Source organism: Sycon ciliatum, chromosome 1, assembly GCF_964019385.1.
Source record: "Sycon ciliatum chromosome 1, ocSycCili1.1, whole genome shotgun sequence".
Lineage (NCBI taxonomy): Eukaryota > Metazoa > Porifera > Calcarea > Leucosolenida > Sycettidae > Sycon > Sycon ciliatum.
In genome coordinates, this window is record NC_088643.1 from 45,457,454 (window position 1) to 45,482,724 (window position 25,271).

The following is a 25,271-nucleotide window of genomic DNA, read 5'->3' on the forward strand; positions in this document are numbered from 1 at the left end:
TGCTGCACATGTCCAGTACAGTGGTTTCTGTGGGTCCAGCACACTGCTGCGCCGCTATGGTGATTCTCCAATGGGATTCTATTCTGCGTGCGGTTCTTACCTGGCCAGCTGCAGAGGAAGATCTCCATGGCTCGAGGCTGCAAACTGGCCGAGTCGGAACACCCAGAACGACGCCACGCTCTTGTCACTGGCCAATATCAGAATTAATTTACTGTTCTCATCTCCTACACACAGCAGCAGCAGCAGCAGTAGCAGTAGCAGTAGGAAAAGGAACATGATGAAATCTCAAAGAATAGAACATAAAATGTAAAGCTGCAGTACAACAGAAGTGCATTTAGGAGACGACGCATGCACCCCGAGAGAAGTCACACAACAGGAAGAAAGTTCAAGAAACACTGGAAAACAAACAACGGGATTCGACCAGATTGCTTTGCGTGTACTTGGCAGCTGCACAGTTTCATTTCTGTTACACTGCTTTCCAGCATTGAACATTGAGCCGATGGTGCAGCTTCAAACAAGTTCATGCAATCACTACCATTGCAGACAAAAGCAAACAAACAACAGCACAGCTGTTCACTTACCAACACACTTGGTAATGATGTCGTCTTTCTTGTCGACATGCTGCTTGTGGCACTTGAACTGGCAGCCTGCGCGGAGAATGCACGCGCGCACACATGCACGCGCGCACACATACACGCACACACGTACAAACGTACACGCACACACGCACGCACGCACACACTGTAAGAGTTCGTTCTCCAATGCCCCCTTCCCCCATCAAGCACACACAGACGCATGTCATGCAGTCAGCAGGCTCACTCAGTGGATGAAGAGTGCACAGAGAAACTTACGGCTGCATTCGTACGCCGTGGAAGAGAAGACCTTGGAATAGGAGATGTCCTTGGAGCAGGCATCACACACAGCATGCGAGCGGAGCGGCGAAGAGACGAAATGATGACCGCGATACTGAGTAACCTACACCATATTCGAGAACACACGAACAAGAACAAGAAGTCAGAGCGAGAAGAATAGCATCACTTCAAAGCTTCACCCTGTAAAAAAACTTTAAAAAAGGACAGTCCATGAATGAAAGATTGCAGTAAATCTACCTTCTCTGCAAGTTCTTACAACTGTCAATAATGATCTGCAAGGAAAGCTTGAAGCACAACAGCAGTGCCTGCTAATAATTACAATTAGCTAGAATCGTGCAGTTTCGCCAGGCTTTCTTCACTACTAGTAATTCACAAACAGCAGCACACATGCTTACATCACCATGGTCATCAGACAATGTGGACACACTGGAGCTGGCCGTGCTGTCCGCGTCTTCTTCCATTTGCGACGTGTACGTTATCTGTAATAACACACACACACACACACACACACACACACACACACACACAGCGCGCATACCGGTACACACATGCATACACACACACACACACACACACACGCACATGCATAAATGTATGTTCCGTATCTCTACATTCGATGAGGAGTCCACACCGATGTAAAGGGATGACACAGTGACACACAAGTATTCCTCAGACTGTGCAGTCGTAGAGTAGAGGTGGTGGCGGTGCAGAAGAAAATGATGGAAACTATACGTGCTGTCACAGAACAGATTTAGTGTCCATACCTGGAAAATACGATCCCTTTCTTTGCTTGGCAGCCGTGAAACCAGCTGATCTGCTTGCGTAACTAACCGCACACGCAGAAGATACCTGCAAACAACAGCAAGTACACACACACGTACACACACACACACACACACACACACACACACACACACACACACACACACACACACATGCACACACACACACACACACGTACACACACACACACACAGAGGTTGTTGCCATGACATTGCCGCATCTCAGATTCCCTGTGCATGGCTGTGATTAATTCAACCAGACGCAAACGCACGATGCAGCACATGAAGTACACATGCACTGCTTGTGTATCTTGGGTAGATTCTGCTCACACTGCGACGCAAGCAACAAGTCATGAAAACAAACGATGCACTGCTCAGCTCTGCCAAAATTTAATAGGTATGAGTTTTATCTCGTCATCTGCACTGTTGGCAGGCATCTCTCCAGCTGAATTTTTCGTTCTTGATTCTATTTTCTTCACACAACGTGTATCCAGAGAAACCTGGCTAAGACGACCGACCACTCAAGGGACCTTGAAAACATGCTCGCTGTGCACAGATGGTCTCCTTATCCAGTGTCATTTGACTGGTAATGACGCCTCTACATCCTAGTTGTAGTGGTCATCTGGGACAGGTGGTTGCCTTATCCGAGTAAGTTAGTCGCCTCGATAGGTTTTGTTGCATGCAATGGATTCGGAAGTCCGTAGGCACATACAGGTTCAAGTGGAGTATTACCGGAAAGCTATTGACAAGACAGGAGAATCATGCTGCCGTCGATCCTCGTCGTCGAAGAAATTGATACACTGGTTGGCAAAGTTCACAGCGATGACCTAGCCAACACACAGCACATGCAGACATAATGTTGAAGGAGTGCAAATGGTACGTGTGTGTGTGTGTGTGTGTGTGTGTGTGCGTGTGTGTGTGTGTGTGTGTGGTGTGCGCGCGCGCGCGTGTGCGTCCCTTTTGTATGTAACTAATAATGTAAGTGTGTATGCATGTGCATGTGCACGCATAAGAGGGTAGGGCAGTCATTACAACTGTCATCACATCGACAAAAAAATTGGGAGCATGCTAGCAAGCAAGAACATTATTCATTTTATATGAACGACGTTTTCCATCGCTCACCTGTGGCTTCCAACCATTCTTTCGGATGTTCTTGACATTCTTCGGTACCTGCATATCATGACTAACCAACTGGTCTGGATAGGACACAGCAAACAAACCCAACGAGAATCAACATTATTCTCAACAGATATGAAGCCAGCAGTGTTACCACCACAAGGCAGGTCACTAAACGCCACATACATCTCAATGCCAGGACCGACAATCATACCAACTGTGAACATTAAAACCTGCTGGCAAGTAACATAGTGAATCATACTCTTCTATTCTCGCTCTGGAAAGCCTAGGGAAAAAAGAATGTTTGCATTCTTTCGAGAGTTACCTGTCCTTTCGTTCATAGTAGCCTTCGCTGACGTGACTGCCCTCGGCATGGTATGCCCATCAACTTCATCCACACTGCCTTCTCGCATGAGTGAAGACGAATGAGACATGTTGTCTCCATCGCCGTTTCTTGGCCGGAGTGCACCGTTCGTGGTTGCGATTCGCTGCTCGTTCTGTCTCTGCAGGTCCTTGATCTGATCCTCGCGCTCCATCAGGTCCTTCTGCAGCAGTCGCCTCTGCTGCTGTTCCTCCACGACCTGTGCCTGGATGTCGGTCAGCTCCTGGTGGAAGCGGCGGCGCAGCTGTGCCGCGTTACTGCGCTCCTTCTCCAGGTCGCCGCGCACCTTGCGCAGCTCGTGCTCCTTGCGATGCACCTCGGCAGACACTGCCTTGCCCCCCTTGCCCGTACTGGTGGCCGTGCTCAGAGTGCGCTGCTGAAGCAGCTGTTCCAGCTTGCGAATTGCCTGTTGAAAAAAGAAAACAGTCAAGGGAAAAATATGCAATGCAATTTGCAGGATATTTATCACAAAAGACTATGCATACAGGTAGGCACTGTTGCTAAAAGTGATGCAAGTTGGACTTGATTAACGCGTCCATAGACACGGACACAACAATACATGTACATGTACTTCCAAGCTGCACAGGTGTAAATAGTGCCCCACCCCAACGGCTGGACTGTTTACCACACACTGGTGTAAACAAAACCCACTTTACACACATGCACACATGTATGCATGTACCGCGCACACGTACACACACGTACACCCACCCACTATACGCATGGACGCATGCACACACGCACACATACACACATTCACACCCTCGTTCCTACAATCTCGACCGCGTGTACTTCAGAAAAGAAAAAGTAGGCAGATCCAGCTACACATAGAATTACATGTGGCCAATCTCCAAGACTCACCTCCTTCTTCAGAACCACCTCCGTCTCGTACTTCTTTTCCAACTCAACACACTTCTGCTGCAGGTCACTCTCCTTTTCAATTTCCGAGTATTGTTCTGTGTACACACAAACACCAGAGTGAAGATGTGTGCATACTGCAAAGTCAGCAATTCTGGATTTAGTCAACGCTACTTAAGCCAATCCAAGTCTGTGATTGCATGAAAGTTACAATAGCAAACTAGAGCTAGCTGTTCTTCCATCCTATTTGAAGAAAAACTGCTTATTCCACTAGGAATGAGGGGGATTCGGTGATAGCGAGTGCAGTGCAATCTGTGTGCTCTGCAAACCTCTCCCTAGCTGGTCAAGACACATCAGCATTTGTGGCAATACATGCGGCGGCATACCAGTCAACGACACCAAATAGATCACTCTCATTGCATGTCTGTCTACTCACGCTCCTCCAGGTCCTGCAGTCTGGCCTCCAGATCCTCGTTGTCGTAGGTCAGCTGCTCGTTCTCTCGGCCCATATCCTTCACCTTGTGCTGCAGAGTCTCCAGCTCCTCGGTGATCTGCATCTGCTGGTTACGCTGCGATGTGGCCGCTGTCCTGGCTCTCACCTGCATCTCATTAATCTGCAACTCCAGCATCATCTTCTCCTGCTCCAGGTCACCCATGCGATCATTCCAATCGTCCCGGTTGTGGCTGTACGAGTCTTTCATCTTCTTGTATTTCTCCTTGATCACACCGCTAAGCGCACGGAACGAAAGTAGGATACAGAAAGAAAATCGTTTCATCAAAGCTGGCCATTACTGTATTAACATGTACCTAATACCTGACCACCTGCACTATAGCACTTACATTAGTAAGCAAGGCCAGGCACAGCAGGTGTGGGCGATAGTGTGTAATCACACCTGCACATCTGATACACCATATACCGTATTTCCACAAATAGTAGGCCGGTCTACTATTTTTTCAACCTCGTCCTTACCCGGCCTTATAATCGAGGACGGTCTTGTATTCGAGGACGGTCTTTTATTCTTTCAACCCAGTTTGACCCCCTGGTCTTCTATTTCTCGCCACACAGTTTTATCCCCGTTCTTCCATTTTCTTCTACACAGTTTGAGCACGGTCTTCTATTTTTTCCCACAGTTTGAGCACGGTCTTATATTTTTAACACAAGAACAAAGACTCATTTAGTAGGCCCGGTCTTCTAATCGGAGACGGGGGTCTTTTATTTTTTCAATCGCCCCCTGCCCCGGCCTTGTATACGAGGAAGGCGTTGTATACGAGGACGGCCTTTTATTTGCGGAAATACGGTAGCTGTATACATGTACTCCTGTGCATGGCTATTGTGCGTGTGTTCATTCACTTGATACTAGCCTTGCATGTGACGACGTGCACGGAGCGAGTCTGCATGCATCAGCATTTGGAACAGTACACACTTATCACCAACCCCACAACCGTGAGCTAGTGACAGTTCTTTTGATATTTCCAAACATTTTTGTCCAAGCCGCACACTGCACACTAACAACAACTCACAGCTCTTCTTGAGCAGTAGATAGCTCATGGCGTGCTTCCTCCAGCTCCTCGTTGCGCTTGTTGACAGTGTTCTTCAGCTCGGCCAGGTCTTCACGCAAGCCGGACACCAGATTGTTCTGCACGGCCAGGCTCTCGGAGGTTCTCTGGTGCTCGGACAGTGCTACGGTGGTGCGCTGTAGCTTGGACAGGGAGTCGGACAACTGAGACTTCTCCTGGCGCAGATCCTTAGAGGACTGGGCAAAACAACAGCGACCACACACAGTACATGTATATCACATGGATCACAAATTCAATCATAAAACAATTCACACACACAAATGTATGCAAGGCATAAAGATATGGAGAGGTAGGGAGAGAGAGAGAGAGAGAAAGAGAACCAAGAGGGAGAGGGAGGGGGGGGGGGGGGTCTCAGTTAACACCTTACTAGTATCCAGCTGGGAGAAACTTTACCAGCGGCGTCGGGGCAAGCACATGTGCAGCATCATAGGCACGCTCAGCTGAAATTTCAGCCGGCATATCCCTAACTATGCAGCGGGCATCATGCCCGTGCGAAGATCATGAATAGTGAAAGCCACGGACACACGGACGTGACAACCAACCTGTTGCAGCTGACGCTCCTTGAGCTTCCACGCAGCCTTGTCGGACTCGAAGCGTTTCGACTCTTCCTGCAGACGCGCTCTGCGCTGTGCCTCTACCTCCACCTGCTTCATCAACTCATCAACCTAAACAGCAATCAAACCATGAGCAGCCATACACCACCACCATTCAGTAACATCTCAATATTATCGTACTCCACTGAAGTTTCTTCAAAGGAAAAAAATCCCGGTATCTCTCCAGTACAGAGGGAAACGAGTTAGAAAACTTGAAGAACTTTCAGCCCATTGTTCTACACTCTGCAGTGCAATTTAATTACGACTCTCTCATCACCGCATGCATGCATCACGGGGTTTCCAGTGGCAACATACTCGTTTTCTCATCTCCGCTGTTGACTTGCTGGTAGCATCCAAACGCTCTCGGGCGACACCCATGGCTCGCACAGAGTCCATGAGCTCCTTCTCAGCATCATCTGCTTTGCTCTCTGCCACCTGCCTGGCCAGGGCCTCAGCGCGTAGCTTCATCTGTAGCGCTGTGCAGGACGACACAGCGATACAGAGTCACGTCATTGCGAGTTGTTAGGCAATATGAGTACAGAGGACACAGCATGACAATATCGACGGGTAAGAACACTAGCTATACCCCAGCATAAGTGCATAATCCAGTGTTGATATCAACTCTTGGGGAAATACTAACTAATTGAAGGTCTTATTGAACAACATGTTTTAGTAAAACGTGACTGGAAGCAATGCACCAACAGACAGGTACACCGAGGCAAGCGGGGTGTCAATGTCACTCCCCGCAGCTGCCAAATCAAGCATTCTTACCATTGATTTCATCTTGACTAGCACTAGACTTTGTGGCCTTCTCCGCACTTTGCACGTCCATTATGCTCTGAAAGTAGATCACACACAGAGGATAACATACATCTTAGCGGCATGTCACAACGACATTCTACAATAGTTGATCCACTATGCCAGCAATACTACTGGGACTGCTATTGTACTGATATGCTATGGGTTACCTACACACAGCACCGCTATGCCACCAATACAGGGCCGTAGCAGGCGGTCCGGCAGGTCCGGCAGGTGCCGGACCAATATTCGGCCAAAAAAAAAAAAAAAAAAAAAAAAAGCAGCTCACACATGTAAGCCGCTCAGGATGTCCACCTATGATGTATGCAATAAGTAGAGGTAGTGAGGTATATAAGCAAGTAAGTAGAGGTAGTAGATTCTACATGGTAATACCGTACTGGCAATATACATGTATATGGTCGCAGTGAGGCCATGAAGCGTTACATTGGCACATGTTTACCGCACGCAGGGCGTTACATGCAAAGTCGCACAGGAGCCGTTACACAGGTTTCTATATTGCCGCAGTCCTTTTTTTGCTATTGCAGGACTTCCTGCTGCGTCCAGTTTTGAACTTTTCACCACGCGGTACACGTGCTTTCACAGTTTTCAGCCTTTTTGCAATGAAAAGATCGCCGCACCCCGCCGGACGCGCGTTACGAACGCAACGAAAATTTGTCGCACTAGCCTGGTCGCGCGTTACGCCGCACCCCCCTGCGTTACGCGTTACGCGTGCCAGTACGGTAGCAAGAGGACACTACAACATCGAGTGATTACTTTGAAGTTTGAACTCTAGTTGTACTCAAGTACATGTCATGTACATGTTGTTGCGAATACCATGTACATAGATCTATGTGGGTGTTGAGGTCGGATCTTGCCGGACCAACCAAAATGGGGCTGCTACGGGCCTGCAATACTACTGGGGCTGCTATTGTACTGATATGCTATGGGCTACTTACACACAGCACAAACATACATGTACTACATCATAGAGAGTTCACTCCACTGCTCAACATCACACTCTGGACCGGAACAGCATGACAATATCCAACTTGCACTTCACAAACACAGCAGTTGTGAGAATGTGGTGGACTACTCGAGTAAGCCTCATAAAAAAATGACCAAATCTTCTGCAGCCTCCCACACTAGGCCATCAGATTGGATAAGTGATGGCTCCCCATTGCATTACCTCTAGTTGTTCACAGCGCTGTGCATTTCTCCTGGCTTCGGCCTCTGCTGCATTCTTCTCCTGCGTCACGGTCGATCCGGGGGTAATGCACACAGGAATGGGAAAAAGAGGAGCTGATCAGAAACACGATGGTGCTCTTATTGCCTATACACTAGCATTACTAGCACCGGTACTGCCACACTGATGGTCTCGCAAGGGTGCAAACTACAAAGCCTGCTGTGATATTCACACCAGTTCTCCCACTACTGATCAGGTTCTGGCGTGAACGTTCTGTAAAAAGGGTGACAGGGACAAGCAACTTCAACACCAGTGAGTTACATGTAGCTGCACTGTCAGTGTGCCCAGTGTGCTCAGGTAGACAGTGAAGTTTGCCGACTGGTTGCTATTTCCACTACAGTGCTATAGTGCTGAAAACCAGCAGGGCTATGCGCTTGCCACGCCTGATTTCACACATTACGGGCCAGTATAACACACCGAATACCTAAAACAGCGCATCACAGTTTGCACCACAATTGTCACAAATGGGTAGCAAAGTCAGCTCATTCATATAGGCTGTTCATGATGGTGTTTGGGAATATTGGCTAACTCAAGTCTGCGCGATGTGTCTATGTAGCCGCACTGGCAGGAAGGACTTACCCGCCTCAGGGCACTGATCTGCTCCTCGTAAGACTGTGTCTGGGTAAGGCTTTCGGTCATTTTCAAGCTATTCATCTGCAGTTGGTCTTCTAGCCAATGCTTCTCCTCTGTCGAGATAAGTATGACATTATCGTAACACACACACACACATGCACATGCACACACACACACACACACACACACACACACACACACACACACACACGCACACAAATGTGCAGAAAACACACACGCACATTCCGATCAGCACACAGATAAATCACGATAGTCGAGCGGCGATAATACACAAGTAGCCGCGGGACACAAACGAGATAACCACACCAGTTGGTGATGGATAGCATCATCATTAGCAAATGTTGCTGGACTTCATCACTCTTTAGTATCAGAGAAATTATACCAGCATACAGCAAGTGGAAAGCATGTCGGTCACTCTGCGACCAAGTAGAGGAGGTAATTCTATAAAAGTCATAAGTGTAGTGTGTAGTGTTTGTCAAAGCATTGTCTCTCTCCGTACTGTCTCTCTCCGTACTGTCTCTCTCCGTACTGTCTCTCTCCGTACTGTCTCTCTCCGTACTGTCTCTCTCCGTACTGTCTCTCTCCGTACTGTCTCTCTTCGTACTGTCTCTCTCCGTACTGTCTCTCTCCGTACTGTCTCTCTCCGTACTGTCTCTCTCCGTACTGTCTCTCTCCGTACTGTCTCTCTCCGTACTGTCTCTCTCCGTACTGTCTCTCTCCCGTCTGTATCGTAATGCGCATGCTCTGTAAATAAATCAGTCCTTGTCTTGTTCCGCAATGGACTCCAGCGTGGCTTGCGTGCCGAACATAACAATAAGACCCTACCTTCCAGCTTCACCAAGCTGCTGAGTGCGTCTCGCTTAGCTTCCGTCTCCATTGAGGCAATTTCCACTTCTGCCTGCAGCTCCTCGGCGTGCACCTGCTGCTGACGTTCTAGTCCCCTCACTTTCTGCGTGAGCTCTTCGATCACTTCCTCCAAGCCTTGCTTCTCTCTCATTGAGGTCATTTTCGCTGCGCTCATCCACATGTTCTTGTGCTTCTCCTCTTGTAGCTTGCGCGACATGTCAGCAAGCTGATACACCACACCAGCAACAACAACAAAAAACAGCAAGGAAAAGAAATTACGTTAAAGCATTGTTCATGTCAGGTATCTGTAAACCGCCAGTAGGTCAACTCACACAACAGCACAGGGCGCATGCACCAACACAGTGCGTACACATGAGAGGCACACAAAAATAACGTACAGCAACATGAAAGCAGCAGGAAGGCTCAACATCCCCCCCCCCCCCCCCTCGCGACCACATGATGCGGAATACCATTACTGAGCTGCTACACTCGGCCACTTACATCTTTCTCCAGACTTTCAACCTTGCTGCCAGATGCACTGGAACGAGACGAAGACGTCATCTTGCGCTTCAGCTCGTCCAAACGACTTTCGGCCTGTGAGCGAGGGGCAGAACAGTGGGGTTGCACAGTGCAAAGCAAGTCTTATGAAGAAGCATGAAAAGCAAGCGCCGATAACTTAGAACCAATACTACGGTGATATCTGGCTGTGAGGAAATTAAGACCATAGGGCCGAAGTCTATGTATTGTTACGGACCAATGCCTCCTTGTCAATAGGAAATTCAGAGCTTGCGTCATAGATAGGACGGGAAACATCAATACCAGCAGTACATAGTCTGCGGCTCAAAGCTCTTATAAGCGCACTCACTTCCTCGCGTAACTTGATTTCTTCCTCTAAATTGGACTTGACCTGCACGGGAAGCAGAGAAAGCAGAGCAGAGGTTATGGGGAAAGCTCGCACACCAAACACCACTACACGTACAAGAAGACATGCAATCAACTTATGACATCACCACAGAACATGACACCCACACATACACAGCCCAATGACATCATAGCAGAACACGACACACACAAACCCAGTGACATCATCATAGAACATGACACACAACCCAACAATATCATCGCAGAACAACACACAACACAATGATAATCGCAGAATACAACATGCACATGTCACGTCCCAGGATAAGGCAACTGCTGCCTGATAGTCCTGTGACAGCAGGATCTACATAGTGAGCAGCTCTGTGCTGAGCTGTCACGCCCTTTTAGTACAACATGGTTTGGCCAGTGTCTTGTCCCACGTGCTTAGCATGTAGGTTGAGCGACACGCGCTTTCCCACGTAGGTGACATGCCTTCTTGGCATGACACATCATGTGATCCAAGGCCGGAACCTGGTCAGGTAGGTTCTCACGGTGACTTCATGTGCACCAACTAACGACATGGCGTCCTTTCATGCGGTTTACCGCACGGATTTATGAAGTCGGACATATTCCGATTTATTTGCATTAATCGCACAAAATTAGGTACATTTCTCTTGTAAACCCTGTCAGTTTGAGAATTTAGACAAACACCGAACAAATTTTAGCCGCGACGAGGATCGGGAGGAATCCATCATAATTATTTTACATAGCTACTACCATCACGTCGACCGAGTGAAGATCGAAATGATAATGGAGTGGAGAGAAGAAGACCTGAACTAGAGTGCTTGAGAGACTATGTAGTGTCACATGAGAATTGCTTCGTTAGGAAGGCTCTCCTTTTGAATGGAGAAGCCCAACGTCGCTGATTTGCATCGCCGTTTTCAAGCGCTGATCTGCAGTAGGAATGTTTCTGTAAATTATTCGTAGTTGTGGACGTGGATGGATTCAGCGCTCTGTTCTCTCAGCAAGCCTACTCAGTCCAACACGAAGGACTTCCATGAGCGAAACAACGTGCTCCTCGAGCAAGTGCAGCTCGGGGTAATATGGCCAATGCCACGGGAGACCACCTCGTGCCTGCATAAGGCCAAGAATTGATGGCAAGAAATCTTTGATGAGCGCCTTCGACTTCAAGGACGCAATATTATATCTCCTCAGCAGTAACTGCAGCGCTCTTGCTGAAAATATCACTGCAAGCATGCACTAGGCATGATTTAGTGAAGAGCTACTTGTACTAGCGATTGGAGATTTGGTGTTGGCATATCTGCTCCATCATGGTAACTGGTGCGCTTGTCAAGGCAGTGCTGTTTCTGCTGGTGTTTCACAAGCCATATGCGCAGTGAGTAGGAATTTGTTGTATGATAGCTGAGGATCACCAGCCTTCATGGACAAACCTATATTGGGACTGGTTGCTGAACAGTGCACACCTAAATTTCTCAGTAAGCTCTCTTGCTCAGCTGGTGACGAACACTATATACCCGCTGCTTTGGGCTTGCAGCCCCGTCTCCCGACCGTAGACCGATCGAAAGGCTGTCACGGTCCTGTGACCATCGGCGTACAGTTGACACTGATGGGGCATCGGATAAAGTGCTGGCGTCAGTAATTCTCTGGTATACCTGGAATCTACATCTACAGCTGGTTTCGACTTCCAGCCATCCTTCGCTAGTTATGCTTGTGACTATCATGCCAGCAAGTCGATCAGCAGCATCACCTCGCATCTTTGATGGTGAGGCCTGCAAAACGTCACCGACCAGTGACGATGCTCAAATAGGGCACCCTACCAGAGCTGGCGCAGTGTATGGTGCAGTCTTTCTTGAATCCATAAACTATGCTGTTTGGCTGCTGTAGCTCTGACGCTTGCGTGTGTGCCTTACATTAAGGACAGCGGGCCGTCTGCTCTAGCCATTTGCCAATGCATGCACGGCTGAACGTCTACCAGCAAGCTGCAAACACTTCTCTCCCTACCTGTGACATAGTGGACATTGTGCGTGTGTTATTGCATTCCTATCTGAACTGTTCTGGATGCAGAGATTTACCCACTAAGCCCTAGAGAAATATGAATAAATACTATACTACTACTACTATTACTAAACTTGGTATGCGGGTGTGACGTGCTGCTGCTCATCAGATTCGGTCCATGCGACGCTCGTGTTTTTAGTTTTGTTATTTTGTCTTCCTTTTTTCAATTCGTAAACTGAACAGACTAAACTATCCAGTGATCAGGTACTGGTGTGGTGGGGCGAGGTTTTGTTGGTGATGCTGCTGTCAGTGGTGGCGGCGTGCATGTGCTCGTGCTTGCGGGCGATGGCCCGCGTTTTCTCCCATGCCGCAAGTTTGTCTTGCGTTTGTGTTTTGCATTTGGACTTCCTGCCAGGCTTGGAAGACTTGCATTTCAAACAGTTTGTCCCACTGTGTGGCTCCCAGTCTTTGAACGGTGTACATCCACCTCTGGAGCTCCAGAGAATGTTGGGCCCCTGGCAGTAGCAGTGCATTAAATGGCCAATTTGCAAGTGTGGTAAAAAAGTTCAGGGTGTATTTGGTTTCATCCACATTGAGATGAAACACTGCCAAAATGGATTGAGTATGATCTGCCACACGATACTTCGTCCGTCCACTCCTTGACGCGAATTTCTCCCCTCCAATACGACAACACGACGACAGGAAGCTAACATGAGCCTCCATTTCTGAACAAAATAACGTCTCTAACATGGCCACGAAAAGCTACAGTGATGCACGTCAAGCTTAGGAATACACAAAATCGAAAGGCTAGGACATCGAGGTATACTAGAAAATTGTCTGCGAGGCGGAGAAAATTCGCTGACGAGGTTGGTGAGCCCTTGAAATCGAGCGACGATCCAAAAATAATTGCACCCACGTCGAGAAAGAAACCATGCGTAGCGCGTGGGTAACCCAAAAAGATCGCTCGAGCGGCGGCACAGTCGAAGGCAAGGCCAGTCCAAGCTCTAAACTCTATCGAATGACCTGGCAAACACCCGTGGTTTCGGTTGACCTTGCCCGTTTGAGATGGAAGTCGAGCGAAATTGCAAACATACGACTAGGCCAGATCGCGTAAAAAATGAAAAAGATTAAAATTTGGCCGCCATATTAAATGAACGCGCTTCGCATGCATGGGACAGCCGTGTTCTCGCGTTGTACGTTTCCTGGAAGTGCTTCACTTCCTGGAAATGTGACTCCAGGCTTTGTGCAAAACCACGTCACTACGACGTTCTACAGGTTTCCACGATGCCTCGGTGCTTCGTGCAAAGAGCCAAGACTAATATGACATTGTATATCAAGAGCTAAGTGCAAGGCAGGAGACGTGTGCAAGAACCAAAACCGTCACCGCGCAAGAGGTCAGAGTATCACGCAAGCAAGACCAAGAATGCAGCAGAACTTACCATAAGAAGCCGCTGAACTATGGCACGTTGGGTGAGCGGGCTCCCCAACGTGACCCTCATATACTCACATTGTACTCTGACGTGGGTGAGCGGGCTCCCCACGTCCCAATTTGGTCTTTCTTCTCTCGATGTCTTTCTTTCTCTTTCTTCTCGAATGATCACCGTACGTATATTCTGCATTTCTGCTGACTGGCTAGCTGCGCACATTCCGGTTTGACTTGTTCTGCTATTTCCTGGAATTACCTCGCCATGATCACGCCATTATATCTCTGAAGCACCCTATAAAAGAAGCTCTCATTCTCTCTTTTACTTCAGTTTTAGTCTAGTCTAGTCTGGTCTAGTCTAGTCTAGTCTAGCAGTCGAGACTCGGTCTCAGCTCTCTGTCTTCGTTTACTTTGAGCTCGGATTTGATACTACTCACAACGTAAAACTAACAGTCTCTGTCTGTTGATCGTGTGGGGTTGAACTTGGACCAAGCCAGCTATATTGGTTGGCCCCTGGGTTGTGTTGGGCTTGTCGTGAGGCCACACGTCTATATTCAGTCGCCGCTCGTAGTGATTTCGGGGTCCGGTCACTCTGAGCCAGGGACGCGACATTTGGTGCTGTGACCAGGATGGTCTAAGTTCTCCTCACTCCGTAACTGCAACGACGCGATGTCCACAGCAGTCTTTCGTGAACAACCTCGTCTCTGATGGCAGGTTCTTGGCGATAGACGTGGCAGAGCAACAGCAGTGTTGGACGCTCCAACTTGGTACGAAGAAAACTCCGAGTGCGTTTCTCTTTCGCATCCAGCACTGGCTTTCGTTCCGTATCTCGTGTTCCTGTAGCGCTGCAGTGCGAGTTCGTAGTGCACGACGAGCTTGCTTTGCTGCGGACTACATGGCGGACACCAAGGTGCGAAATTTATTGTCAGTTGCACGATCGATCGAGGAGTTGTTTGCATTCATGCAGTTCTCAAGTACGAGTGCAGTGCGCGTTTGTTCAGCTTCAGATATGGAAGGGTTCGTGAACCCGTGTACCATGTGAGCCGTAAACAGGGCTTGGGTCCTCTTTACGGAGCGTTGTGAAAGTAGTCACTACGACTGGATCACGGAGTAGTGCAGTGTAGTTTTCAAGTTTCGACAAGAAAACGCCACTGTTCGGACATGGTGTTTGTTGAGACCGCTTGAAGCTCTTGAAGCTTGACAAGTCGTCTCTTCAACGATGAGGCCTTACTGACATTCGAACTCAGTTTGCTCTCAGTCGCGAGTGCTGTTTGAAGACGCGGTTGTTTCATGGCTGAAACGATGGGAGGATGCAGACCACGTCGTTGGTTGTGGACGAATTCAAATCTCGTTCTGCGTGTCCATGCACCAGACGAAGATTCGCCGAGTGTGACGCCCAGCTTTGGTGCTGGTGGAAGCAGTTTTATCTGCGAATGCTCTTGACGATCATGTCGCGAGGATGGAGAAGTTCTGACCTTGTTGTCGACCTTCATTCTCCAGACGTTCTGTTTGTGAAAAAAAAGTTTGTGGAGAGGATGGCCGGACAGTACATGACCTACTAGTATGTGCTGGAGTGTATACTCGTTACTCTTCGCGGTCCTTGTCCTTGATGGGAGTTGACCAGTTTCCTGCGGAAGGAACTGTGTCCTGTGAAAGTGTGATGTTGATGGGTGCCTTTGCATCCGCAACAAATGACTGAACTGTGCACCGGTTCGGGTTGTGTACTGCTCAGAGGAGTCAGTTGGTCTCTGTGGATGAGGCGCCCGGATCGGTCAGTTGTAGCCAATTTCGGTTGGTGGTGATGAGCTTGCGTAGTGAGCAACGCGTTACGGAGAAGGGGACGGTGGTGACCATACAGGCCAGGATGGGATTCCTGGGGCCGAAGAAGTATGGTCTGCGCTTCATATAGGACGAGGTCCTAGAACTGAAGTGGAAAGGCTGTGGTGGGAGAGGATGATTTGGATCTGGATCCCACGAGCACAGTGTTGGCTGATCAGGGGACGCCCTGTGTCGAGGAGCCTGGTAGGCGAGACTCATCTGGGGATGATGAGTTGTTGCGAGTGAGGTCCCAATTTGCTCGTTACCGGATGGATTTTACTACGAGCTCTTTACCGATCTGGTTTCACAACTGTGTAGCACCATCGGATTGAGTGAATGCTTTATGTGCCTGGCACCTGGCGAGGAATTGTATTTTCTCGTGAGCAGTCAGTGATATTGTTCAGTCGTATGAGCCCGATACGAGTGATATGCTGTATTCGGCTGATGACATGGTGTTCGCACCAAAACCTGTGGTGGATTGGACTTGCATCCTGCAACTCCAGTTGACTTACCTATTGTATCCGTCGCGGAGCCTGGTGGATGACACTGGCAACGTCGCGGTATCTCACCGACTACCATATCGGTCGAGGATAGTCACGGGGACGTGATTCTTCAACGGCGGGGGAAATGTCACGTCCCAGGATAAGGCAACTGCTGCCTGATAGTCCTGTGACAGCAGGATCTACATAGTGAGCAGCTCTGTGCTGAGCTGTCACGCCCTTTTAGTACAACATGGTTTGGCCAGTGTCTTGTCCCACGTGCTTAGCATGTAGGTTGAGCGACACGCGCTTTCCCACGTAGGTGACATGCCTTCTTGGCATGACACATCATGTGATCCAAGGCCGGAACCTGGTCAGGTAGGTTCTCGCGTTGTACGTTTCCTGGAAGTGCTTCACTTCCTGGAAATGTGACTCCAGGCTTTGTGCAAAACCACGTCACTACGACGTTCTACAGGTTTCCACGATGCCTCGGTGCTTCGTGCAAAGAGCCAAGACTAATATGACATTGTATATCAAGAGCTAAGTGCAAGGCAGGAGACGTGTGCAAGAACCAAAACCGTCACCGCGCAAGAGGTCAGAGTATCACGCAAGCAAGACCAAGAATGCAGCAGAACTTACCATAAGAAGCCGCTGAACTATGGCACGTTGGGTGAGCGGGCTCCCCAACGTGACCCTCATATACTCACATTGTACTCTGACGTGGGTGAGCGGGCTCCCCACGTCCCAATTTGGTCTTTCTTCTCTCGATGTCTTTCTTTCTCTTTCTTCTCGAATGATCACCGTACGTATATTCTGCATTTCTGCTGACTGGCTAGCTGCGCACATTCCGGTTTGACTTGTTCTGCTATTTCCTGGAATTACCTCGCCATGATCACGCCATTATATCTCTGAAGCACCCTATAAAAGAAGCTCTCATTCTCTCTTTTACTTCAGTTTTAGTCTAGTCTAGTCTGGTCTAGTCTAGTCTAGTCTAGCAGTCGAGACTCGGTCTCAGCTCTCTGTCTTCGTTTACTTTGAGCTCGGATTTGATACTACTCACAACGTAAAACTAACAGTCTCTGTCTGTTGATCGTGTGGGGTTGAACTTGGACCAAGCCAGCTATATTGGTTGGCCCCTGGGTTGTGTTGGGCTTGTCGTGAGGCCACACGTCTATATTCAGTCGCCGCTCGTAGTGATTTCGGGGTCCGGTCACTCTGAGCCAGGGACGCGACACACACAACCCAGTGACACAGCCCATGGTGGTACAGTACATGATCACAAGCAGCACTTACTTCTTGCAGTGTTTGCAGCTGCAGGCGCAGATTGCCTATCTCGCGTTTCTGATCCAAGTTGTGCGCTTCAAACTCCTGACATGCTGTCTCCTGCACAGACCACAGTCAACGGGGAAACATCACAAGAACGTATTTTTGCACGATCATCTACAAGTACAGTGGAACCTGTCCAAGACGACCGCTCAAGGGACTTTCAAAGTGTGGTCTCTGTAACCAGGTGGTCTCCTTATCCAGTGCCATTAGACTGGAAATAGCATCCCTTGGTCCTGGCTGCAGTGGTCTTCTGGGACAGGTGGTCACCTTATCTGAGTGGTCGCCTTGCCAGGTTTTACTGTAGTTCTAAGCCAGCAAGTTAACCCTTTGTATCCTTTACAGTAAAATCATGAACACGTATACAAAGAGACATTCTTGCCGAGACCTATCAAGAACACATGCACTGCGGGTCTCACCTTGGTAGCCACCTCTGCAGTGAGCTGAGTTTTGCGCTCTTCCAGCGTCTTGATCTTGGTGTCCTGGTCGCGGGACAATGTCTGCAGGCGCTTCAGCTCAGCAGAATCAGCACCACCGCTGGCTCCTCTCGCCCCATGCGCATCGCCCTAAGCAAGTAAACCGGCGAAAGCAGCCAAGACTAGTTTACCTCTTGACACCGATACATAACCATGTAGGGCAAGCCAACACCAGTGCCGCTCGGCAAAGCTCATTGTTACAAACGGCATGAAAGTCGTGATGCAGACTCGGCCTACCTCTTTCGCTCCACTCTTTACCCGAGACTTGAGTGTTCTGCACACGCACAATCACATCAGCAGGAAGAGGCATTAGCCATACATGTAAATCCCAAGGTAAACATGCATACATGCACACATTCTGTATAAGAGGAAAACAGGAACAAAAGAAAGTGCCCCCCCCCCCCCCCCCTCCCCACACACACCTTTCCCCGAAGCAAGCAAGCCACATCCCAATACAGCCACATTCTCAACACCTCGCAATCTCCCTGCACAGGTGCGGAAATTTAAGTGAATATTTTAAAAGCCACCCGGCACGATGGTATGCTGCTGATGTACGAATTAAAAGGTGGATACAGCTGGGGCTGCTGCATGAGCAATATCACATCAACATATCCTGTGCTATGATACAATAGAATTTGTGAATGTGCTGAACTTCCTATACATGTACATGTAAGTACTAGGCAAGGCACTGTCTGGCCAGGACTGTCTGGCACTGTCTGGCCAGGACATTAGCATCAACAAAAAGCACTAATGATCGAAAACAATCTCCCCGTGTGCAGTAAGCACTAATGCAAGGCAGGTCCAGCACATTGGCAGTAACCATGGTGATAGTGCAGTGCTTACAGGCACATGTGATCCTTGTTGAAGAATGTGAAGCCAATGAACGGGAGCTGGTCACCGGAGAAGTTCTGTAGGAAGTCCGCACGGCAACACCAAAACACAGACAGGTTTTTGACACGTGCCCACCATGCATAATACAACACCAACAAGTTGTATTGTCATACCATCGTTTATACACTTTGGGTCATGTATTCACACACACATGGGAGATGTGCGTGTGGGTGTGTATTGAGGGGAGGGGGAGGGGGTCCATAATGTTATTTAAAAGTTGCAACAAGGCTAGGCAGACAGGTACACACGCATGCTGCACAAACACGGGACAGAAGTAACACAGCTCTGGCAGACACATGTAGTCCCATTGAACGGACAACACAGCACTGTAGCTAAGTGCACCGGCGGCGCTTACCCTTGGTGTCTGCAGGGTCTTCTTGCTGCCATCTTCCTCGTCCATATCATCAAAATGCCGCGTATCAATGTCACCGGAGAGTTCTGGAACCACCGGTGCCACGGCTGAGAAAACACAACACAAATCACGACGTAAAGCAATTTCTTATTCTTGTTGGAACTAGCTCTGTCTTTCGGTATTGAGCGCTCTATTGGACAGCCTGGAACTTCTCTGTTTTTTAAAGCAATTTCACTGTGTGAGTTGCAATAAATGTGCTGTGCGGTTTTCAACTCGGGCAGGAAAGTTTCGACTGTGAAGTTGATCTTCCAGTCACATTGTGTGTGCACTTTCGTGTGACGCATTCTGGGATACTGACTTTTAAAGTCCCGGATGTGGCTTCAGACTCCTTGTACAATCAGACATACTACAGACGTACCCCTGACTACTTTGAAGCAGGTGTGTACTTAGTTGTTCATGATAGACTTACAAAAGTAGACCGTAGCACATTTCGGGATCGGTCACCCAGACCATAGCCTACAGCGTACATACTGAAGTACATTAAAACTATGTTACCCGCTGCGTTTGGTAAACCCACTTCACATTAGCCGAGGTTCTCATTACGCTTCAAGATACTACAATAAATACAAAATGCAAATTGTGAAGACGAGAACATGTTGACTAACACTGTCTGATGTTATCCCAGTTCCAGTCTTCATCGTGCTGCATGAACGGCTCGGCTCGAATGTCGTCAGGTGACTTCGTACCCAGTCGAGTATCTCTGCAAAGCAGCATGCACAGAGCACACGCATTGTAACATCACACGGAGAGACAGAATTTAAAAAAAAATAGTCCAAATCAGGTAATGCAAGGTGTGTATCACCAAGTCAATCCGATCTACATGCACGCTTGAACTAGGGTTAAAACGAAGGCAGGTTTGTGCAAACAAATCGGTAGCAGTGCCAGTACAAAGGTGGCATTTCATCACACAAAAGTTGCACGCGACGCGCTGATAGCAGCCATGGGCATGCACAGGACCATGCACTCGTTTATCCGGAACCTGAAGCTTCAAACCTAATGCAACGGCACGTACAAGTACTAGCGTCAGCATGCAATGTGCTGCACTTACGCATGCAATGTGCTGCACTTACGCATCTGACAAGAATCTTCGGATCATGGCCTTGGCCTTATCTGATACTTCGAACTCGGGTGAAAACTTCAGCGACGTCTTGTAGTTAGCAATGTTTCCTGAGGCAAAACATATCATTGTGACAAGCAAACATTGAAGTCAGGGTGAAGCATTCAGAATGCAAAGTGCCCTCAGTAAAAGGTATATGAACTATGACATGTGTTGTGTCAACAAGAATGAAGAGACAATGAACAAAGTATGTTTTCAGCCAATCCCATACATACTGGTATGCATTCTTATCAAGAAAGGGGTAGATGTAACTGTAAAACTTGGTTCTTCCAAAAAAACAAAAAAGGCAGTAGTGACGTTACTTGATTGCTTTCACTTACGATACAGTTGAAGTATGGTCTCGTTGGCAAATGGAGTTTCCTCTGTCAATGAAAATAAACAACAAATGAAGCATTGCGCACACATACATGTACATACATCATACGCCCACACATGCAGCAAACAAAGAAACACACCATCAGTACTACCAACATTGCTAGCACCAGCACAAGCAACAGAAAGTCCTCGAAATCATTCGTAAAACGGCTGGCATGGGAGTAGTTCTCGTCACAAGATATGCTTTCCTACATGATTTGTTCTCATGCATCACAGGATCATTTGTTGCACAGGATATGCTATCAAGCACACTGACGTCAACTCATGTAATAGCAGGATGTAAACTTCAAATTGGTGATGAACAACTGTGCTCATGCTAGCAGTATACATGTATAGCAAATCACACGGAAAGGCTGTTCAAACTAACTTTTGTCAGCTACAGATCTAGCCAGATGATCCCACAGCCACACAGTCACACGGTCACACAGTCACATGATCACATCGTCACATGATCACATCGTCACATGATCACACTGTCATAATCACACAGTCACATGACCACACATTCACATGATCACACAGTCAGAACATTGCACTACACAGCAGCATACCATAGAGCATCTCGTAAAGAAAGACGCCGACAGACCAGAAGTCACACTCCTTCCCATAGCAACCATTGCCGTTCTGTGACTGCAGCACCTGCAAGTTACACCATCACAAGCCAAGTAGAGTAAAACATACTGCTAATCCGTCATCTCAGGACCCTGGCCATGCCCCCACCGTCATACATTCAGACCTATTGAAAGTGCTGGCTTTTAAGACCGGTTTTCTGTGCACCCTGATCATGAATTAGGGTAGTCGCTAAACTCATGTAGGAACGTAGAGCATACGCACAGCAAACACACACACACACACACACACACACACACACACACACACACGCACGCACGCACGCACGCACGCACACACACACACACACACAAGTTGATGCGCACCCACAATGAGTCTCATGCACATAATGACACGTCCTATCAGATCATGTCAAACATGCACACACGGAGGGCACGCGCGCAGTGCTTGGAGAACAGCCAATAGCAATGTTCTGCAGACCCATTCACCAGCAGAGTCCCATTGTGATGTGCATGGCCAAACAAGGAGACCTGCAAGGCTGCAGTGCATACTTACCTCTGTGATGTGCATGACCAGACATGGAGACCTGCAAGGCTGCAGTGCACACTTACCTCTGTGATGTGCATGACCAGATATGTAGACCTGCAAGGCTGCAGTGCACACTTACCTCTGGAGAAATGTAGTCAGGTGTGCCTACAGCAGACTCAGCATGTACCTTTCCATCCTGCAATGAGGTAAGGTCACATACAAGTACCAGATCAGCACATGAGACAGGCAGGACACAGCAAAGCAGTCAGCACACAAATCCAGACAGGACAGGACAAAATCTGACGACTGGCTAAGAATCCAATATCAAACTATATGAACGCTGATACTTTTTTGCAAGTTTTTACAGGGGCGTAGCAGCCAGTCCAACCGGTCCGGCTTTGGCCGGACCACTTTTTTTAACACAATGCCAAAAGTGCCCAGAATGCAGGATTTTGCACCCTAATTTCAAAGTTTTCCCAGGGAGACCCCCTCCGGTTGGACCACCTCCAATGGTGGTGCTACGCGCCTGTTTTATTGTATTCAAATGGTCTAGCTGGTGTAACAGGTGGTTGCACATCCTGCATGCAGCCCATAGAGCACCCTCCAATCAGGAAACACAGAATACCTTGCCCATCTTGACCGAGGTGCCAAAGTCGGCCAGCTTCAAGTGCCCGCTTTTGTCCAGTAGCATGTTGTCGGGCTTGACGTCCCGATGCACAAATCCCATGCTATGGATCTTGTCCAGCGCCAGGCACACCTCTGCTGTGAAGAACCTTGCCCAAGACTCGCTGATGTCATACTCTGCCATTAGGTTCACCAGGTCGCCGCCTGAACAGCACATCACATTCAAAGCACAGACGTGAAGTTCAATCAACCTGTACCTCACGAATATATCAGCGACACATTCAAGTCCCTAGCTCATTTACGTGGTGCCAGTGCCGTGACATAGCCTGAGATGCAACTGGCACTCACAAGTACAGTCAGACCTCGCTTATCCGGTCCTATTTTATCCGGATCCCTTGTCATCCGGAAGAAAACTGTTGGTTGCCGATTTACAGCACATGTCATGCATACATGCAGTGTGTGTGTTCGATTATCCGGTTCCCTCGCCTATCGATAGTATACGGATTTTTTTGTGGAAAACGAACGTGCGCGGCTAAGGGAGGTCTGACTGTACCCGGATCAGGACATCACATGCTACAGTTGTACATGGATACGGATGCCTCAAAAAGGAAAGGATGATATAAACAACTGGCTTAGAAATAGCCACTCGTATTTACTTGAAACTACGTCCTTAGCCTCTCACCTGGCATATACTCCATCACCATGTATAAATACATAGGGTCCTGAAATGCAAAGAAGAGCTGCATAGATAGACACAAAACAGACATCAATCATACATACATGTGAAGCACATTACATGTATAGTGCACTATTATACCCACACTGGAATGAACTCATGTGAATACAGGACGGTCATGCAAAGAGGCGTCAGTAACAGTCCGGAATCAGTGCGAGATTCTAACGAATAATTATCATTACTTACCTTCACAATCCATTCGCTGTCTGCTTTGGCCATGATGTCACGCTCTTCCCAGAAGAATGCAGAGTCCGACCGCTCGATCTGTTCCCAGGGCAGGAAAACAACAACATGACATTTTATCAGATATCGTCAATGAGACAAAAAATGGGCTACCTTTAACCATTGTGGCATTGTCATTGGGAACAAAACCGAACTTACAACTTTCCTGGGCATGCTTTACAAAACATGCACTTACCAACAGAATAAACGCTCCGTCTGGGTTCAAGTAAGTGCGCAGAAGTGAGTATAAATAGCTGTCCAGAAATCCCACCGTCATTCTCCCGGTTTTATTCGCTCTCAGGTATCTTCGTCTGTCACTCTACCAAAAGCTAAAACTCGTTTCCGTCTCTTTTCAGTTTCTTTCATCGGTTCCGACCGTTGGAATGCACTCCCCGCCGCAGTCCGCTTATGCTCTTCACTGCACCTATTCCGTAATTCAGTACTTTCATTTCTAGGGTACCCTGTAAGAAGGCCTTAGGCCTGTGGGGATTGCCCTATCAAAAATTTGATAATAATAATAATTATTATTATGAGACCACTGACACGAAGTAGAAGCGTACATAATCATAATCTCACCATTTGCAGCTTGCTAAGCATCTTCATAGCAAATACCTGTTTTGTAGGCGTATGGCGTACCTGAAAAATAGAAAACATCATTTCATACGAAATAACACATACATTGTAATACCTTCAATATCATGTTCACAGGTGAACAGGTGAACAAAAGAGGACGGACCTGAATGTAGAGAATGTAGAGAATGTAGACGGACAATGTAGAGAATGAACCCACTGAGTCACAGCATGGAATGCGCATGACCGTACAACTAGGGCTGCAGTCCGTCCCCCCCCCCCCCCCTCCACATGGGAGCTGGCATTAACCTCCCCCCCCCCCCCCCCCCCCCAGTGCAATGAAAATGGCCATACAGCTTAGCAAGCACCGCATGTATGATAAGCACCTAGAACTAGTATGAGCGGCAGAGATTACACAATCATAGGGTGGATTATTATTATTATTGTTCGTACAGTGTACAGTGTTGGTATGCATGCACACATTCAGCCGGTACTATACTAGGAGTAGGACACTGTCTGACTTGGGCAATACACCATCAGAAGGATGAGTGGTGATGGTTAATTAATCCAATCAAAGCTTTCGGCAGGCAATTTCCTGTTTATGTGCATTGGAATGTCGCACCACATAGGATGACATAATCATTGGACATCAAGTTGAAGGACCAAATATTGACCTAACCTACAACTGACCGGCAGTGTAGGGCTACCCAGGTCTACCCGGCCATAGTCAATAGTGCTGACAGTGCGGAGGTAGGATGAGTGCTGTGTACAGGTCCCAGGCCCTGGTCGTTACTTCTGTCATGCGTGCAACTCTCCGCTCACTTCCACCAAACTAAGGGCAGCCATTGTTTACCCAGTGCATTGCTGTTTCATGAAAGCAACTGTATTCTCGGGTACTGGTAGATCTACTACTATCTACTACAGTCGTCCCTCTCTAATCCGGCACTTGTTAATCCGGAACCCTTGCCAACCGGCGCACTTTCTGACGAAACCGATTTTTTTTGTTCAATTCCTACATCTTGATCCGGCACTTGAATTCCGCCTCCGGCAGTGACTTTTTGAAACGAATCGCTCAAACTGCACGTAGTTTGATTTCATAATCCGGCAGTCGTAAATCGCGTACCGTACAGGTGCACTCCTTGCCAGGCCAGGCTAGGCCAGTCTGGTC

General features: G+C 48.2%; 1 protein-coding gene across 1 annotated transcript in view; it reads right to left on the reverse strand.

Moving 5' to 3' along the window:
• The window catches only part of LOC135828484 (rho-associated protein kinase 1-like), a 31,967-nt gene that overhangs the window by 3,313 nt on the left and 3,383 nt on the right, over positions 1-25,271 (reverse strand). Inside the window, exons 4-36 of the mRNA XM_065340932.1 lie at positions 24,110-24,169; positions 23,498-23,575; positions 23,258-23,315; positions 22,577-22,779; positions 22,091-22,147; positions 21,405-21,492; positions 20,799-20,840; positions 20,432-20,528; positions 19,967-20,061; positions 19,305-19,408; positions 18,902-18,966; positions 18,296-18,332; positions 18,002-18,148; positions 17,553-17,642; positions 10,528-10,569; positions 10,164-10,256; positions 9,642-9,888; positions 8,802-8,908; positions 8,166-8,225; positions 6,953-7,019; positions 6,497-6,657; positions 6,131-6,253; positions 5,532-5,764; positions 4,447-4,739; positions 4,014-4,108; positions 3,096-3,558; positions 2,777-2,850; positions 2,387-2,481; positions 1,637-1,721; positions 1,268-1,351; positions 852-975; positions 582-647; positions 101-224 (exon numbers count right to left, since the gene is read on the reverse strand). Of these exons, the coding sequence (XP_065197004.1) occupies positions 101-224; positions 582-647; positions 852-975; positions 1,268-1,351; positions 1,637-1,721; positions 2,387-2,481; positions 2,777-2,850; positions 3,096-3,558; positions 4,014-4,108; positions 4,447-4,739; positions 5,532-5,764; positions 6,131-6,253; positions 6,497-6,657; positions 6,953-7,019; positions 8,166-8,225; positions 8,802-8,908; positions 9,642-9,888; positions 10,164-10,256; positions 10,528-10,569; positions 17,553-17,642; positions 18,002-18,148; positions 18,296-18,332; positions 18,902-18,966; positions 19,305-19,408; positions 19,967-20,061; positions 20,432-20,528; positions 20,799-20,840; positions 21,405-21,492; positions 22,091-22,147; positions 22,577-22,779; positions 23,258-23,315; positions 23,498-23,575; positions 24,110-24,169 (3,857 nt within the window). The remainder of the gene's footprint in view (positions 1-100; positions 225-581; positions 648-851; positions 976-1,267; positions 1,352-1,636; positions 1,722-2,386; positions 2,482-2,776; positions 2,851-3,095; positions 3,559-4,013; positions 4,109-4,446; positions 4,740-5,531; positions 5,765-6,130; positions 6,254-6,496; positions 6,658-6,952; positions 7,020-8,165; positions 8,226-8,801; positions 8,909-9,641; positions 9,889-10,163; positions 10,257-10,527; positions 10,570-17,552; positions 17,643-18,001; positions 18,149-18,295; positions 18,333-18,901; positions 18,967-19,304; positions 19,409-19,966; positions 20,062-20,431; positions 20,529-20,798; positions 20,841-21,404; positions 21,493-22,090; positions 22,148-22,576; positions 22,780-23,257; positions 23,316-23,497; positions 23,576-24,109; positions 24,170-25,271) is intronic.